Source organism: Ruditapes philippinarum, unplaced genomic scaffold (genome assembly GCF_026571515.1).
Source record: "Ruditapes philippinarum isolate M1 unplaced genomic scaffold, ASM2657151v2 ctg11777_1_1_1_1, whole genome shotgun sequence".
In the NCBI taxonomy this organism is placed as follows: Eukaryota; Metazoa; Mollusca; class Bivalvia; order Venerida; family Veneridae; genus Ruditapes; species Ruditapes philippinarum.
In genome coordinates, this window is record NW_026857708.1 from 11,288 (window position 1) to 28,986 (window position 17,699).

At 31.9% G+C, this 17,699-nt stretch overlaps 1 protein-coding gene across 1 annotated transcript; it reads left to right on the forward strand.

Moving 5' to 3' along the window:
- The first annotated feature begins 5,623 nt into the window (after window positions 1-5,623).
- Window positions 5,624-15,987, forward strand: LOC132750647 (uncharacterized). Its single transcript, XM_060740656.1, has 3 exons — window positions 5,624-9,600; window positions 12,180-12,295; window positions 13,543-15,987. Exon 1 carries the CDS (start codon window positions 6,995-6,997, stop codon window positions 9,338-9,340), a length of 2,346 nt encoding a protein of 781 aa, XP_060596639.1. The 5' UTR covers window positions 5,624-6,994; the 3' UTR covers window positions 9,341-9,600; window positions 12,180-12,295; window positions 13,543-15,987.
- Window positions 15,988-17,699: the final 1,712 nt, after the last annotated feature.

Genomic DNA, 17,699 nt, shown 5'->3' on the forward strand with positions numbered 1-17,699 from the left:
ACCTGAATACCACTTTACTGAAAGGTGAGGACTGTCTTTTAAAACCTTTAGGCAATTACAATTATGGGATTTACTCATTGAGTGTGAGTCTGAATACGGGCCTCTGTCAGCAAGTAAGTTACAGTAGTCTGAATAGCTTTGTAATAAGGCGAGTGGGAGTTATTTGAAGGTTTCAGTGTAACATCGACACAAGACAAGGGGACGTAACTAGCACGATGAAACTAAATTAATATATTAATGAGTTATCTCGATTTCTGCGAACAAAACATCGTTCGAAGCATTTTTGTGACAAATGAAATTCATGATAATGTTGTTGTATGCATTATTATCTTCTGGCCACAACTTATTATCATGCGGTCTCAAGTTATTATCTATTATTACATGCTTTTCGGTGGTTTATAGAAATATATCAGTGATATAAAACTGATTATTTCATTGTTTTAAACAGTGAAATTATCAATTTGATTTTCAATGTTTTCAATTTAAGCCCCTTACGTTGTTTCAGTGAAATACCAGCGTGCACAGTACTGGGAACCATCTTAATGACGTGATGTCGTAAATGACGTCGTGCGTTGTATTATTATTTGGCGTGATTTTCATTTAGTATTTGGTTAAATGTCTTTTTTAAACGTTTCGTTGCATATAATTAAAAGAAAATTTGTTTAGTTTAGTGTAAGATCGAAATATATTTCACCTTGTGAACACTTAAAGTTCACATTTCACTCGTGGCTGCCACTCGTGAAATATACCTTTTGGTGCTCACTCGGTGAAATATATAGAGGATATTCAAGTTTTTTCTATAAATACATGATTTATTTTCATCGAGTGGTATGAAAATAAATATTTCATGAGTGGCGGTAGCCACGAGTGAAATACGGTAATTTTCATGCCACAAGATGGAATTAAATCGTGTATTTAAAGAAAAAACTTGAATTTTCTGTTTATTATATACATTTTTCTCTTTTTTGACATTAAAATTTGAAAGACTTTCCCTTAAATTGTGTGTACTGGTAGAATTTAAAAGAAAGTAGTCCGGCAAGACACCAGTGAAAATACGGAAAATATGTTTCACTGCAGTGAAAAATAAATTTTTACAGTGAAAATACGGAAAATGAAAATACGCATTTTATTTCATCAATATTTCTCAATATATCATTTATAAGTATATAATAAATTCCGATCTTACACTGAACTAAACAAATATCCACTATATATTCAAAAATTCAGAAACATTAAGGCTGTCCTTGAGGTAAAAATGTCTCCAACATATAAACCATGGTATCAGAGCTAATGCTTTCTTTTTTCCTATTTTTATTTGACACACGTACCGGGTAGTTAAGGTTGTGGACCCGAAAGTGGTTTTGTGCTCCTATTCAAATTGACGTCACAGTGCATTAAGTGTGTAAGTCCATAAACAAGTATCAGCAAGTTTTGGTCTATATTATGAAAGATTTTCTGAACACACTTAGAAAAAGTATCTCCGACAAATAAAGGTGAAACAATGATCAAATTATAATAATTCATCATTTCTATAAAATTCCTTAATATATTCTCTTGTTTTATTACATATACATAATGATTTTAAAGGGTAAGTAACAGTTACGACCTTATAAAGCGCATAGCTCGGACCATATTGAAAAGAGCGCAAATCGGTCGTAATCAAAAACATTTAAAATATACATTTATTTAAATCATAAAAATTAACGACTTCTAAAAAAATCTTTACTCCCTTTATCCCACAGGTTATCGGGTGGGACCAAGCCCTACCCCTAAGGTACCACCCCCCAGGACCCTCTATACTACCCAAATATACTTCAATACATTCAAAATACATGTCAATACAAAATCAAACAATTCTATCAAAAAATATAATACTATAGTTTATAGTATCAGTATTATATTTTTTGATAGAATTGTTTGATTTTGTATTGACATGTATTTTGAATGTACTGAAGTATATTTAGGTAGTATAGAGGGTCCTGGGGGATGGTACCTTAGGGGTAGGGCTTGGTCCCACGCCGATAACCTGTGATAATATGCAGAGGTAAAATGGCGGATAACTGAAAAAATCAATCTCCTCTCTTTTATACATTTAAAACAGGGTCGATAATTACTTAATTGCATATGGTATGTGACTTTGCATCTTTCTTAAATGAAAGACAGTATCGAGTTTCCAAAGTATTTTCTCTTGTGGTATTTCCTTGTTGTTCCTGTCTAGATGTATTTTTCATCTACAGCGCGTGTGGTTCAAGTCTTAAACAAGGGTGTGGTAACAAATGCCTTATCGGAAAAATGACCTAATCAGATTGTAAACAAATCCAAGCCAGTTGGTTGGTAATAACATCAGCGCCGTTATGTACTAGTAAAAGAAATAAGAAATAGTTTTACGAAATTATTACAAAAGATTATTGACCTAAGTTTAAAGTATTAAAGAAAAAATATATTTCGGGAATATTTCTTTGCATGAATATAGACATGAATGTGTGATTATTTCGTGTTGACCGTGGTCGACCGGTTTAAGGTCGTTGACTTTCATGCACTTGGTCCTCACAGCTTTGGGTTCGAATTTTGCAAATGACTGGATTCTTTTATGCATTTTGGAAGCATTCTATGGGACGTCTGTGGGTGATTCTATTCAGGTATCCGTTTGTACCTGAAACAAAAGGACACATTCCTTTAAAGGGACTCCACTGAGGTTTTTTGATATGATGGAACTGAAAATATTTTTTCCAGATCAATGTACCATTTGATGTAGGTTTAGACCACTAATCTTTGTGCAAAATTTCAGATCATTCGTGCACTTCTTTTTTCCAGAATAATTATTCAAATTGTTAAAAAATGAGCGGAATTGAAAAGAGTTTAAACGCTTTTCACTCAAATCGGGCTAAGAAAAGCATAAACATACGATTTTCAATCTATTTCAAAGTATATTTGTTAATCATCTTTGCATATATTTCTGTTTTAAGAGCCCCAGCTCATTTATGTAAAAAATCCAATTGTTAAGTTTTAGGCTTTAAAACCTCAGTGGAGTACCTTTAACAGTAAAGCTGGACAGTCAACATAATGACATTGAATAAAAAACAACCAAAAAGACGGGAGATATATTGAAGATGGAGGCACATAAATGCACATTTATTGTTAAAATTTGCATGTGTGTGGATTAGTATAAAGTCACTTTCAAAGACTGTTTAATAAAAAAAATAATAATGATAAAATATGCTATGTAATAAAAGTATTTGTACAATGCTTTAGTTTGTAAACCAATGTACATAATAACTTATGATGTGCATCTACCCCTTTGAATATAACTAATTTTAATGGAATGCAGCATATAAAATATGCATAAGATGTAAATTTATGCACTGTAAACTGACACGAAACGGCAAAATGAAAACATCTACAAGTGATGAAAATCCTGCAGCATGTGAAGGTTTCATCCAGTCCCCCTCCCCCACGCCCGGGCCCTACCACGGCTCTGTTTCAAGATATTTTGGTTCCTAAACTGAGAATCTCAACATCAGCAAAATAAGATTGTGTTGTGTATGTGCGTGTGTGTGCGGGCACGTGTGTGTGTTTGCGTGAAATAGAATTGTCTGCCGCAACTGAAACAGATTTTGTGTGTAAAAAAACGGACCCTTTCCTCGAGAATGCACCATTTTCACCACTGTGTTCCTGCGCACCCTCTTACCTTAACATTATGGATCCTTCCTTTGTTGGCACTGTCAAGAAATAATCAATTTCTATTTATAGATATGTATGTTTGTTTCAGTAGTCTGCATAAATTCACCAGTGATGGCACATTTTAAATTGTTTTTCTTTTTTTTTCTTTTTCTGCTTTACATTCAAATCATTTTAATACCAGTGGTAACCACGGTAAGATTTTTGTTTATTGAAATTTGAATTGTTCACTTTAAATTCTTTCAAAAAAGTCTTTACAGTCTTTATTTTTCTACCGGAAGTGATAGCAGACGACAATACATTTTTTTTAGTTTTAATACATTATTCAATATACTGCATTTGAATTCATTTAGTTTGTTAGAGCGTTTTTAAGTTTTTTCTATGAATACAGGTTTTATTTTCATTGGGTGGTATGAAAATAAATATTTCATGAGTGGCGGTAGCCACGAGTGAAATATGATAACTTGCATACCACAAGATGAAAAAATCCTGTAGTTATAGAACAAAAACTTGCATTTTCTTTTTTTCTTTATTTATATAGATATATACTTTTTTCTTTAGAAAATACGGGAAATATGTTTCATTGCAGTGAAAATACATTTTTACAGTGAAAATACTGAAAATGAAAATACGCAGTTTTTTTGTCAATATTTAACAATATTTTATTTAATAGTATATGATAATTTAAAACATCTTATCTGTATTTGTATTTAAAGGCGTTTTCTGAAAAGAAGTAAAAATCCAATTTTTGCTTGAGTAGAAGGAAAGTAATTTGAGTAAGAGAAGGGGGGGGTTACTTTGTACTTTGTAAAAGGTAGAGGTGTTGGTAGTTTTCACAGGCACGAGTATCGGACCTGGGAAGAAAAAATATGACCAGATTGATAAAAAAATCATGTGTTCATCTTAAAAGTGTCAAAAAACAAAAAAAAAATGTAAATAATGACCCCCTTTAAAAATATACTATAAGTTAAGAGAAGGCCGGAAACTCCAGATTCGAGCCTACGAGCAATGGATTCATTTCCCGGGCCGTTGTGAAAACAATTGGCCAGACAATTAAAAAAAACTTTTATCACTATTTCACGTTTGTATTAAGCTTCAAAATAAGACCAACCCCAAGTCTCTAGCCCTTCCCGTTCATGAAATATCTTCAGGAAACGAGCGAATTCGTGCTAAATATCCTTGGTATAGACAGAATTGCGGCACAACAATTCGGTACGTAAACATAGACTTATACATGTATGTCAGCTGAGTACGGGTCAAAATCACTAGAATTTACTAAATAATATTACTAAATACATTAAGCTGGACCACTCACAACAGTCAGAAGCATCTGATACACGCAAAATTCGAATTTCAAACATTTCCACGGTCTTTAGAATCCTTTCTACGCCATTGTCAATCAGCTGTTCGATATTTTGTAACGAGTCTTCTGATTGGCCAATAGCAACGAAAACCGCAACGTTTCAAACAAGGATGCCTAATTGCGTAGAAAGCGATTGAAAGACCGTGAAAATGGTTGAAACTCGAATCTCGTGTGTATCAGATGCTACTGACAGTTGTGAGTGGTCCAACTTAATGTATTTAGTAATATTATTTAATATATTATTTTAATAAATGAGCCGCGTCATAACAAAACCAACAATGAACATAATAGGTTTGCGGCCCCGCATGGATCCCCGACCAACCCGCGCATCCGCGATTTGAAACGGATCCATGCTGTTCGGCCTTACAAAACCCTATTACAAGAAGAAAAAAACTTTATTTGCGAACAGCCCTAGATGCGCCAAAGGGTGGTCTGGGCCCCCTTGGGGCCCCAAACGCACAATGTTGGTTTTGTCGTGACGCGGCTCAAATATTGTTTTGAAAAGTTACACTAGCTTAATAAGAATATATGAGCCGTGTCATGACAAAACCAACATAATGGGTTTTGCGACCAACATGGATCCAGACCAGCCTGCCCATCCGCGCAGTCTGATCAGGATCCATGCTGTTCACTTACAAACCCTATAACAAGTGCAGAACAGCATGGATCCTGATCAGACTGCGCGGATGTGCAGGCTGGTCTGGATCCATGCTGGTCGCAAACCCATTATGTTAGTTTTGTCGTGACGCGGCTCATATATCGTTATCACATCCGGTGAAGTGATTGCCTTTTATACGAGTGTTTAGTAGTCAGAGGATAACTGTTGTCATATTTTTCTCTTTCTTTATTTTTGAAGAATTCTTTAATAGAAAATTGCCAAGTGTCTGCGAAAATGTAGAACAAACAAGCTAGTATTTCTGCCTTTTGCGTTAAAACGCTCAGTTTAAATATTTTACAGACACAAATAAATTGAAACACATTTTATAGGGAACACCTCACGAGCGTTGCCGAAAATCTATCGAAGATCTATATATTGTGTGCATTTATTGTAAATGACAAGTTAATATGCCGAGGTTATTGTGAATAATAGCCGAGGAATTCGGATTAGGCCAAACAATAATGATAAATTACTTCCTGTTTCGAGTAGTAATTTGCCCCTTCTTATTTCCCCCTCCGTGATAACGCCTTGTTTACATATTTTTAATGTAAAATTTATTATTTTAAAACGGTTCAAACATGTGAAACATACATCGTTCTTGGTGTCTGTTCATGCAATGAACAATAGGCGAAATATCGCCCCCGAAACTCTTAGGGTCCAGACCAGAATAGTTTTGTATCAAAAATGAAATCCGAAAAAATATATCAGACTGCTGAGACATTAACTTTAAAGTCCCAAAACTGTAACTTACCCCACCTTCCAGCCCCCACCTTTCCCCGGAATGTGTAAATATTTGTCCATTCCCAAACTATATATATGGTGCCTCATATATACAGTTGTTATGTGCATAATACAGTTCTTATTGCAATTTTGAAGTTATATATTTACATTATCAAATATATTTCGTATGTTTTGAAGAAGGAAAATATTTATTTTCAAGCATACAATGTATTAAATATAACAATGGAAAAGATCGTTTTGTATATGAATTTATGCAATTATTAAAACATATTTTAGCTGCAGTTATGCAGCATTGTTAAAATTAAACATTTAAACTTCTTATTCGCCCTATGCATTATCAGATCCAAAGCATGCAAAATTAAAGTTATTAAAGTTATTAAACGCCTCAGCCTTTTATATATTATATAGAAAGATTGTCACTGATTAAGCTTTTTTCTGCTCTCTTTTCAGAACTTCAATGCGATCTGATTAAATTCTACAGAAAAAGGTGTAGTTCAATACCTCTCTCACCGCTTCTTGAAGAAATAGAGACACCTCTAGCTTGGTTCTACGTGATGCCAGATATAGTCGCCGTAAAGCAGAAGTCCGAAATTTGTCATGAAGAGGAGAGAACACCGATCAAGTCTTTGGGTGACCTTTTCTCAACTGAAAGTGAGGATCAGCAAGAAATCTATTTATTAGCTGACGCAGGCTTTGGAAAAACTGCCTTTTCAAAATATCTTGCAATAGCGTGGTGTCAAGCTCATTGTCCAGAGGAACAATACGATGATAATAAGTGTTTTGAGGATATTGAGTTAAAAGCTCTATCTAAATTTGAGTTCTTATTTTTGGTTTTCTTAAGAGATCATACCTCTGTTTCTCACATTGACGATATGATTAGACAGCAATTTTCTTTGCATCTTCCTTCATTGAAATCACTAGATGAAAATTCATGTAAATCAAAACTAAATGAAGTTTTAAGTAGAGAAAAGTGCTTGCTTATATTGGAGGGTCTTGATGAATGGAATCACCCTGGTAAAAGTTGTAGAGAGGTTACAGCAGAAATCCCACATAGGTGCGTACGTTATAACTGTGTGATTTTAACGACAACTCGACCGTGGAAGTTTGGAGTTTCATATCTCAAAACAAGTCAAATAGACAAAAAAGTAGAATTGATTCAATTAAGTGAAGACTCTATGCTAAAACTACAAGAAAATGCTATAACGAAAATGACCGGTGTCCATGCCAAAAGCGTACTGAAGAGTAAAACACGTGACTTTAATAAATTGATACGTGACCGTCGCCTAGAGCACATGCAAGTGATTCCACTCCTCCTCATGTATATAGTTTGCCTATGGTGCAACAACATTCCCATAGGAAATACAAAACATGAAATTTACACCAATATCATTGAATTTCTATTATCCAGAACATCAAAGAAACACCCGGAAGTTCAACCATCTCGTGAATCGTCTGCCAGTGAAATTCCAGAATACTTCAAAAGTCATGAATTTTGTAAAAAGTTTTACAGTCTTATAACATCATTAGCAGAGCTAGCTTATCAAACATTATTTCACGAAAACAGAGAAAACACGCTTGTATTTGATAGAACGGTTGCTGAAAAATATCTCAAAGCAGACGACATGAAATTAAGTTTTCTCTCAGGAATACTGTCAGAAAGTAGAACTAAAACTTTAATCAAAGAAATTATCAAAGTGTCGTTTTCTCACAAAACAGTGCAAGAATTCTTTGCCGCCATATTTATAAGTTCTCAAAGTGACGCTCAGAAAATTGTGGAAGAAAAATGTAGAAATGTTCAAGACATTCTGGACATGTCAAAAAATTTTGAATTTATAAGTGGAATGAATGCTGGCCTGATGTGTGCAATATCAAATGATTTGATGTCTGTGATAAATGAAGACGAGAAAACACGCGAATATAGAACTAGGACAGGTACCGAGCTCTTGCCAGATACTCCATTGTATAACATACAGGAAATGTTCATGTCGTGTTTACAAGAAATGCCTGAAAGTGAAAATATTCAATTATGTTTACAAGATTTCTTCATTCAAGAGAACACGGAGGTGCACAGTGCGCAGTTACAACGTTTATTAAAACAAAATAAAACCAACATAAAATCACTTTATATAGACATCAGCCGTACTTCCAACAGTTTATGTGAAATTATAGATTTATTCTCTCTCACAGATCTCAGTCATATACAGAAACTTTACTATGAGGGTAACATGGAGAAGGAGGATCAGATAAGTCGGATATTGTTTCCCAGTTTACAGTCCGTTATTTTGTTTGATGGTACATGGACAAATGATGAAGAAAATCTGAGTGAAAACATGGCGCGATGTCAAAACCTACAATATTTATATATTTCAGGCTTCACTTTATCTTACAAAATACTGGAAACAATTTTCAATTTTATCTCCGGTCAAAAATCAATGAAAGAGTTAACATTGATGGACTTAGACTATGAAGAACATGGCGGCCATGATGAGAGATGGAACTTGGACTTGTCTCAACATTCAACTCTATCAAAGTTAAACTTGTTGGCGTTACCTGGGAGGCTACAATTAAATATATCAACACCGTCATTAGTTAATGTTGATTTGTGGAACATCAATCTAGATGAAAGTTCATTGTTACTGTCATGTGACATGTTGAATATTGAACGTGTGGTGTTGAGGTATATAGAAATGTCTGCAAGAAGTTTACAGAACTTTATTATCGTGCTGGTAAATCTGCCGCAGTCAGTTACAGTAGCGATGTCCGACATTAAACCGGAAACAGAATATGACCTTGTTAGAGAAAATATTCGGACATCACAAACTTTTCATGTGATACAAGAAGAAGGTGAGGACAGGTGGCAGCCATTTGAGTTCAAAACAATAAAAGCAAGCAAAGAATAGACAAGAAAAAACATTGTGAAATATATTGAAGACATTACTTAAATGATTTTAATTAATAAAAACAATTTAATTATGGACACTTAGAAACAACATGGCGGCTCTTCAATCTTTAACAAGGACACATGTACTTTCGTTTTCAATTAATAATTTAAGTGACAATTGTTTATAAATAAAAACATTTAATTAATATATAATTCAAGGAAGTTTTGACGGAATTCAATGGATATAAAATTGGATTAGGATAAGGAAATATTTAACAGGTGAGTGATTTTATATTGATTTTTTTTTGTTATAGATGCATACTCTGTACAGTAGATCAAGATCTATATACAAACTGAAATAGATTTAAATTAAGTTTAATTAACAGTGAACAATACTCATATATTAACTTTTACTTGAAAATATATTTGATTTAAATAAATCAACTTTTTAATTAATATGTAATTACCATGATTTTTTTCCCGCAATCGATATTTTTTTATCAAAATAAACTATTTTTTTAAACATACTGCAGTAGGCTATATATACATAGGTGAACATAGGTTATTAATTAACTCTTTATTATCTCCTATATATATTTTATTGATTTAAAAATTAAGATTGTTTTTCTTTTCTTGTTTTTGTTAGATTTTTATCTTTATGTAACATTAATTGCCAGACTTTTTTAATTATTAATTAATTAAGTGTCTCCTTTAATCCTTTAATAACATTAGATGCTGACCTGTCAACCAGTTTCCTTTGAACCATATAGTAGCCCTAGGGTCTAAACTGACCCAGCCTGGTTGGGGGGGGGGGGCATATTTTTTTTCATATTGAATTAAAAAGTCATCTTTTCTAAATTAATCAATACTAAAGCTAAGGTATTTTGCATTAGACATTGACATTGTCTAGTTTACCTGTACCAAGTATGTTTAAATTATTAACCGTTTAACGTTCTTGGGTCAATGTTTGCCCAACAGGGAGGGGGTCTTAAATTTTCCTTAAATGTATATTGGTAACATTTTAGATATTGTTCCCCTATACAATGAAGGTTTAATCTTAAATATTTGTCAAGAATCAATCAAGTTTATTAAATTATAGCTGTTGGATTAATTAAGAGGTGGGGGGGTCGGTCATGGATTTTTTATTTACGCATAAAACTTTAAAAATCTTAAGGGCCTAAAGCTTAGGTGTTTTGCATGAAACATTGTCCAGTGCTCCTCAAACAAGTTTAAACAAATTATAGCTTGGGGGCAAAATTTCCCTTGTTTGCCGGGAGGGGGAGTAGATTTCTTTATATGTATATTGTAGTAAAACCAAAAAAGATATATAATTCAGATATGTAAAAATTGTTTGAAGACCAGTTATATCGTTGTAGCAGATGTCCCATTGGTGTTTAAATAATTAAATATTTTTGATAGAGTGTTTACAGGGGTGTATCACGTTGGGGGCAGGATCTGACCCCCCCCCCCCCCCAGCGTCTGTGCACCCATTGAAAGAGTCATGGATTTTCCTTAGATTCTAAATGTTTAACAACAATTGCTATTTTAATACTTAGCAACCATTAAAGGGACTCCACTGAGGTTTTTTTTTGACATGAGGCCATCCTTAAAAAGATGTTTGTTTGCAGTAACCCGACCCAGAATTTTCAAGGTGGGTAGGTAGGTCGATTTTTTTTTTATTAAACTGTACTCCCAAATAAACATGGAATTTCAAAATGCTGGAAAATATATGCTTTGATAATCTGTTAACAATTAATAAATTGATAACTGAATTCTAATTTAATAAGAACTTCATTTTATTTCTTCTATTAACCTTTAAAAGAACGAAAACAAAGCACAAGGCATAATTTTCTGATTCAAAAAAAATAATTTTTTCATCCAGACCATGAAATAAAAAATTTGAGTACGGGCAAATTTTGTGAGTCAAAAAATGTAAAAAAAATGTTTGTTTGCAGTAACGCGACCGTTACTGCAAACAAACATTTTTTTAAGGATGGCCTGATGGGAATGAAAATAGTTTTTCCAGATCAATGTACCATTTAATGTAGGGTTTAGACCACTAATTTTTGTGCAAAATTTCAGATCATTCCGGCACTGCTTTTTTCCAGAATAATTATTCAAATTGTAAAAAATGACCTAAAATGAAAAGCGTTTAAACACTGCTCACTCAAATCAGGCTAAGAAAATCATAAAATACCATTTTTCATTTATTTCAAAGTAAATTTCTAAGCTATCTTTGCATATATTCCTGTTCAATTTAAGTACCCTGCTGATTTATGTAAGGAATTCAAATGTTATGTTTTTAGGCTTTAAAACCTCAGTGGAGTCCCTTTAACTTCTATAGCAACTAATGACATATATATATAGATAACAACCATTTACTTTCCATAGCAACCACTGTTTTCAAAATCAACCGTTAACTTTCCATAGCAACAAATGACTTTCATAGCAGCAGTTGACATTCCATAGCAACCATTGACTTTTCATAGCAACCTAACAAATTTTGACTTTACTTAGCAACCATTGATTTTCATAGCAACAAAGAAGAGAAAAAGCTGAGTGTTACACGTCCCGCCTTGCAGAGACATTTATCTTAAATGTACAATATTTGAGATGCTTATATGAACTTTGTGATAATTATCAGTTTAAGATGAGAATCTGCATTTCATTCATAACTTACAAAATTTATTGCTCCATATCAGTAGAGCCTTTATAATCAAGTGAGCGACATAAGGTTCATCATGACCCTCTTGTTCACAAACATTTAACTAGATTAGAATAAGACATTGTTCTGCAAAATTTCCTCATTAATAAGATACTTATTATGCGTTAATCTTGTGTCTTATTTCTCGTTTCAGCGGCCATGGATCAAAATTGTTGTGATGCAGAATCTCTTGTGACATTTTACAATATGGATTTGTGTAGTTACAGATTATTTCGAGCAATAAAAATACCATGTTCCTTTGTTGACAAGGTAAATCTTAAATTATCTTTATGATTGACAGATCAATAATGTCCAATAAAGATAGTAAAATAAAATATCAATGGACAATTGCTTCATTCAGCCAAATCATAAACAGAATGAATTTAGGGAAATGTTGAAAAAATATTAAATTTTACACCAAGTTTGTAAGCCGAGTTTCAATACCATCTGAGTTTAATACCTCTTAAGCAAAGTTTGGTACTATAGTTTATTATCTTACGAAAAGGACAGTGGTTATACTCAGATATCAGCTTAGGCCAAATAGTTTAATTTAGCTGACAACAGGCATTGGTTCTACTCAGATGTCAGCTATTATGCCCAGATCGCTTACAGCAGGCCTGAGGTTTATACTGTGATGTCATCGCATGCTCATATTTTTACTCAGTTGGCCATCTGTACTCGGTTAGTCGATTGTACTTGTATTATCAGCTTGTGCCTCTAAACCAAATATCAGCTTTTGTCAAATAGTTTAATTCATATGACTGACAGAAGGCTGTGGTTCTACTTAGATGTCAGCTCTTGCCTAAATGATTAAATTCAGTTGGCTTACAGAGGTTTGTGGTTCTACTCTGATACCAGCTTGTGCTTAAAAAATTCAATTCAGCTGGCTTGGGGAAGGTGTATTTTTCAATTTTGTTCCTTCACGGAATGCCCGAGGTTCCCCTCTGAACTTGTCAGCTCATGCCTATATTAATCAATTAAGTTGGCTGATTCTTATCGGATATCAGTTTGTACCTAAATATTTCAATTCAGTTTGTTTACAGATGGTCCGTAATTCTACTTGTATTCCAGCTAATATGCTTAAATAAGTCATTTCAGCCGTCCGCTGGAAGATGTTTTATTCAATTCAATTTGCTTACAGAAGGTCTGTGGTTCTACTCAGGTCGAGGACTTATAATGAGCCATATGATAAAGGGCAATTTAAATATATTCTATTTCTATCACTTTATGGCAACTATTTTTACAAATGAAGGAGACTTATAGGCGATTGGGCTAGATGTATTATATATGTTATATAATTTGATTTATAAAAAATGTTCACACATGCCACTATATTAAATAAATTATTTAGTTACTTACGCATATATGGAATTTTATGATTTGCATTTACTTAGGTTCACCTTAAATGTGTGTGAATCATAAAACACATAAAATATATTATTATACTTAATAAATCCTGTAATCTACACTGTTATATTTCGATTTTCACATTTATTCTTTATACTTTTTTTCTTCAGAAAATCAGCTCAAGTAAATCTACACGACAATGATGATTATGCTTCTACTAGAGTCCAATATGAATTATACTTAACACCTGGTTCCTGGCTTAACAGAAACATATAAAAAAACAGTGCATCACCAATACATAACTTGTACAATCTTTTAGTTCCTTGCTGAAACAAAGACAGATCAGCAAACTTTTGCATCATTTGACGTACTTAAACTTGTTTTCGTCAAGGAGAATTTATGTCTGTAACGAAAGTTTTAACCAAGGCCGCTGTCAAATATTTAAAAATATCCTTCTGAAAACTTTGTTCTTGAACTACTCTCATACCTTTAGAAAACACAAATGAAACTTGTAAAAAACATTTGTAATTAAAGTGGATTGGTCTACAATGTGCACATTTTCCATAAGAGTTGATAACAAGACCACAATTAGACAATAAGATATGTGCATTTTTGATATACATGTATTTTGGAAATGTTGATAGAGTTTTAGTGATTTAGTATGAACACAATATATGGTGAATTATAACATTTTGTTCTAAGAAAACTTTATTATATGTTATATTTTTTATAAATCGTATCGGATCATGTATCTAACACATGCCTACAACACCCATATACATTTTTTTTGTGGTTTGCTTTAACATATTAAACTAAATACTAACTATAAAAATAGTTATTTATGGTATTTAGATCTTCCATTATAGACCAATTCACTTTAAAGAAAGTATGATTAAAATTGTTTTTATTTAAATAAGATTAAATTATGTGTTCCTCTCTTTTAGAGTGAAATAGTTAAACATATCACTACATAATGACATTTAGCTTTGAAAAAAAATCATTATATTGTTGGAACAAATTATTCAGTAATTTTGATGAGTATAAGTTTGTTGATTTACTACTTTTTAAGGTTACAAAAAGCAAAATCAAATTTAAAAGTTGCAATATAACTACAGCAAAATTAGAACAAAAGTTTTTATGTTGCATTTTGCTATTGGTTATGGAAATCTACCAACCGTAATCTGGCATAGTACATTAAAAAAATTGGCCGTTCAAAATAAAATTATAAGATAAATCGATCAAAAATTACTGAAAACTAATTTTGGCTACATTAAATTAACAGAACTTTTTTACTTTAAAAAGTAACAATTTTATAGATTTGCAATGAAATTAGTTTATTTTTTATAGTTTATTTTTTTTTAATTATGCATTGTTCAATTGCAAAATAGAAATTAAAATTTTACAAAGAAAAATGTTGTTTAATTGTATCATGTGAAGATTTTATAATATTTCACAATGTCATTTACAAATATTTGTAGTTAAATTTGATGCATTTTTAAAATGGCGCCGTTTGTTCGCAAATATTCTATGTTTTTCAATAGATCATGGCTTAATCACATTATTTTCTGAAATATTTATCTTTCTTTCACATGTTTAAAGATTTTTAAAAAACATCCTGTTGGCAGAATTTTCATGTTTGCTCCTATATTTAGTTTTTGCCCTGTTCTTGAACACTTACATAATCAGCATATAGAAAACTATACCGAGTTATACCAAGACACGTTATATTGTGGCGATAAGGATTTACCTAGCGCGTTTCAAGACCATTCTATTTTAAGATAAAAATATATCATTGGTTGGATGACTCGACAAGTTATATGACCTAGATTAGATGGCTATAATTTAATATAACCGATGCTTTCAGGTTATATAGCAAACAGTTTTTTTATAAATGACCGTATTAACTTTCAGAAGTCTTTAAGAAATTTATAAAATTACACAAAATGCCTCCTTGGTTTAATAAAGAGAAGTGAAAAAAGTATCTTAAAATTTCAGCAGATGTGTGCTTAAGTGATGTAAAACTCATATAATAAATCAACCCTGCCAGTATTGTGAGAGTTGTTATCATTTACAATCTATAACATTTCTCCATAATCTACTTTAATGGTCCCTGCATGCAAGAACATATACAAATCTTTATTAATTAAGTTGTGTTTAGAGGTGTCTATCAATTATAGGTTGATCTGTATATTTGTACAAAATATATTAATGTATTGCTATTATCCATGTTCTAGTCAGATTTGATGTTGTTTTATTTTCCGCTCAAGTATATACAGATGTTTATAGTTATCCATAAGTTCTAAATACTATTTTTTTTTGTGTTTGAGGTACTGTGTATCTCATTGTCAAACTACTTTGTTTATATGCATGTACATAATTTATATTTAGTGATCAGAAAATGGCATGTTATATTACTAACCTATGTATATGTAATAAAGAAAAGTTACATATATCCAGGTAACACAATAAGGATACATCCAGAAGGATGGAATATTGTCATGCTACTATGACATGAAATATGGCGAATTAGGGTCATCATGGCCTTCTTTTTACTTTAAGAGATGTTTTTTTGTGTGTATATGTATATAGTTTGCTAATTATGATTTTGTATAATTTACAAAGATAAGTATTTTTGTATTATGTATACGTATTCAATATAGTGCCCGTTCTCTAAAACCACAATCATATCAGTAATAATACTCTCATACAACAAAGTTGTAAAGATTGTAATAATTACTTATACTTGGTTCATTAGGGTCATCATGGCTGTTTTGTTACTTTTATGATTTTTGTATACATGTATATAGTTTCCTTAGTATGATTTTGTATAATTTACAAAGATAAGTATTTTTGTATTTTGTGTATGTATTCAATATAGCACCCGTTCTCTAAAACCACAATCATATCAGTAATTATACTCTCATACAACAAAGTTGTAAAGATTGTAATAAATACTTGGTTCATTAAGGGCATCATGGCCGTCTTGTTACTTTTATGATTTTTGTATACATGTATATAGTTTCCTTAATATGATTTTGTATAATTTACAAAGATAATCATTTTTGTATTTTGTGTATGTATTCAATATAGCGCCCGTTCTCTAAAACCACAATCATATCAGTAATTATACTCTCATACAACAAATTTGTAAAGATTGTAAAAAATACTTGGTTCATTCAGGGCATCATGGCCGTCTTGTTACTTTTATGATTTTTGTAAACATGTATATAGTTTCCTTAATATGATTTTGTATAATTTACAAAGATAAGTATTTTTGTATTTTGTGTATGTATGTATTCAATATGGCACCCGTTCTCTAAAACCTCAATCATATCAGTAATTATACTCTCATATAGCAAAGTTGTTTAAGAAAGTAATTATTCAAGAATCACCTTAGTTTTCTCTCATACCTTTTCATATTAAGTTTTGTCCCTCCGAGGTTAATTTTTTAAGTGTTGAAGCTAAGAGCTTGTAAATTCATAGACAGATAAATCTCATTAAAAACGCTTTAAAAATCATACACTCTTATAACACATTTTAGACATTAAAGCCCTTAAAAGTTTACAATGCTTAATTTTTTGTTTCGAACCTTTGATGTAAATTGCTGTCTTGTGCACATTTTTAGAGTTATTGCCCATTAGGCTTTTAAATGTCCTTATTTCATTTATTGCCGGGACACAACTCATACACAATTGAGTGTATCTACATGAAACATATTTGGTACTTCTAAATATCTGATTGTGGTACAATGTATATGTGAAAATTTTGTAGTTATTTACCTTTGTAACAGTTTATACTAAATTTTCATGCAAAGCATACCTTTAAAGGCACATTATGCCTCAGAAATCTGTTTTTATTCAATTCATTAGAAATGTCAAACTTGTGTTTAATAATGTTTTTATAATGGATTTAGAACATGCTAGATGTTTAACAGCTGGGGAAAGTAGCGCTGAATGTGCAGTTATATGTCATAAAGTTAACAAAAAGTAAACAAAAGTAGTATTTTGCTTTCATATAAAATAATAATTTACTACAATTAAATCAATCGTCAACAAAGCAGCTCAATCAAAGATGGTTCAATTTTATGACAAATGAGTTTTTTTTTAAACTGTAACGAGATACTAAAAATAAAGTTAAAAAAGGAAATGATTTCTGAGGCATAATGGGCCTTTAAGTCTGTATGATGTTTGAACATTATATTATCCTTCTGACAAAACGGCATTCAAGGTCATTGCAACTTAATTGCAATAGAAGAAAGGCTGTTGTAAAACTATTTTGAAGATTTATGTTGACATGTAATGATGAAAATTCATATTGATTGTTTTAA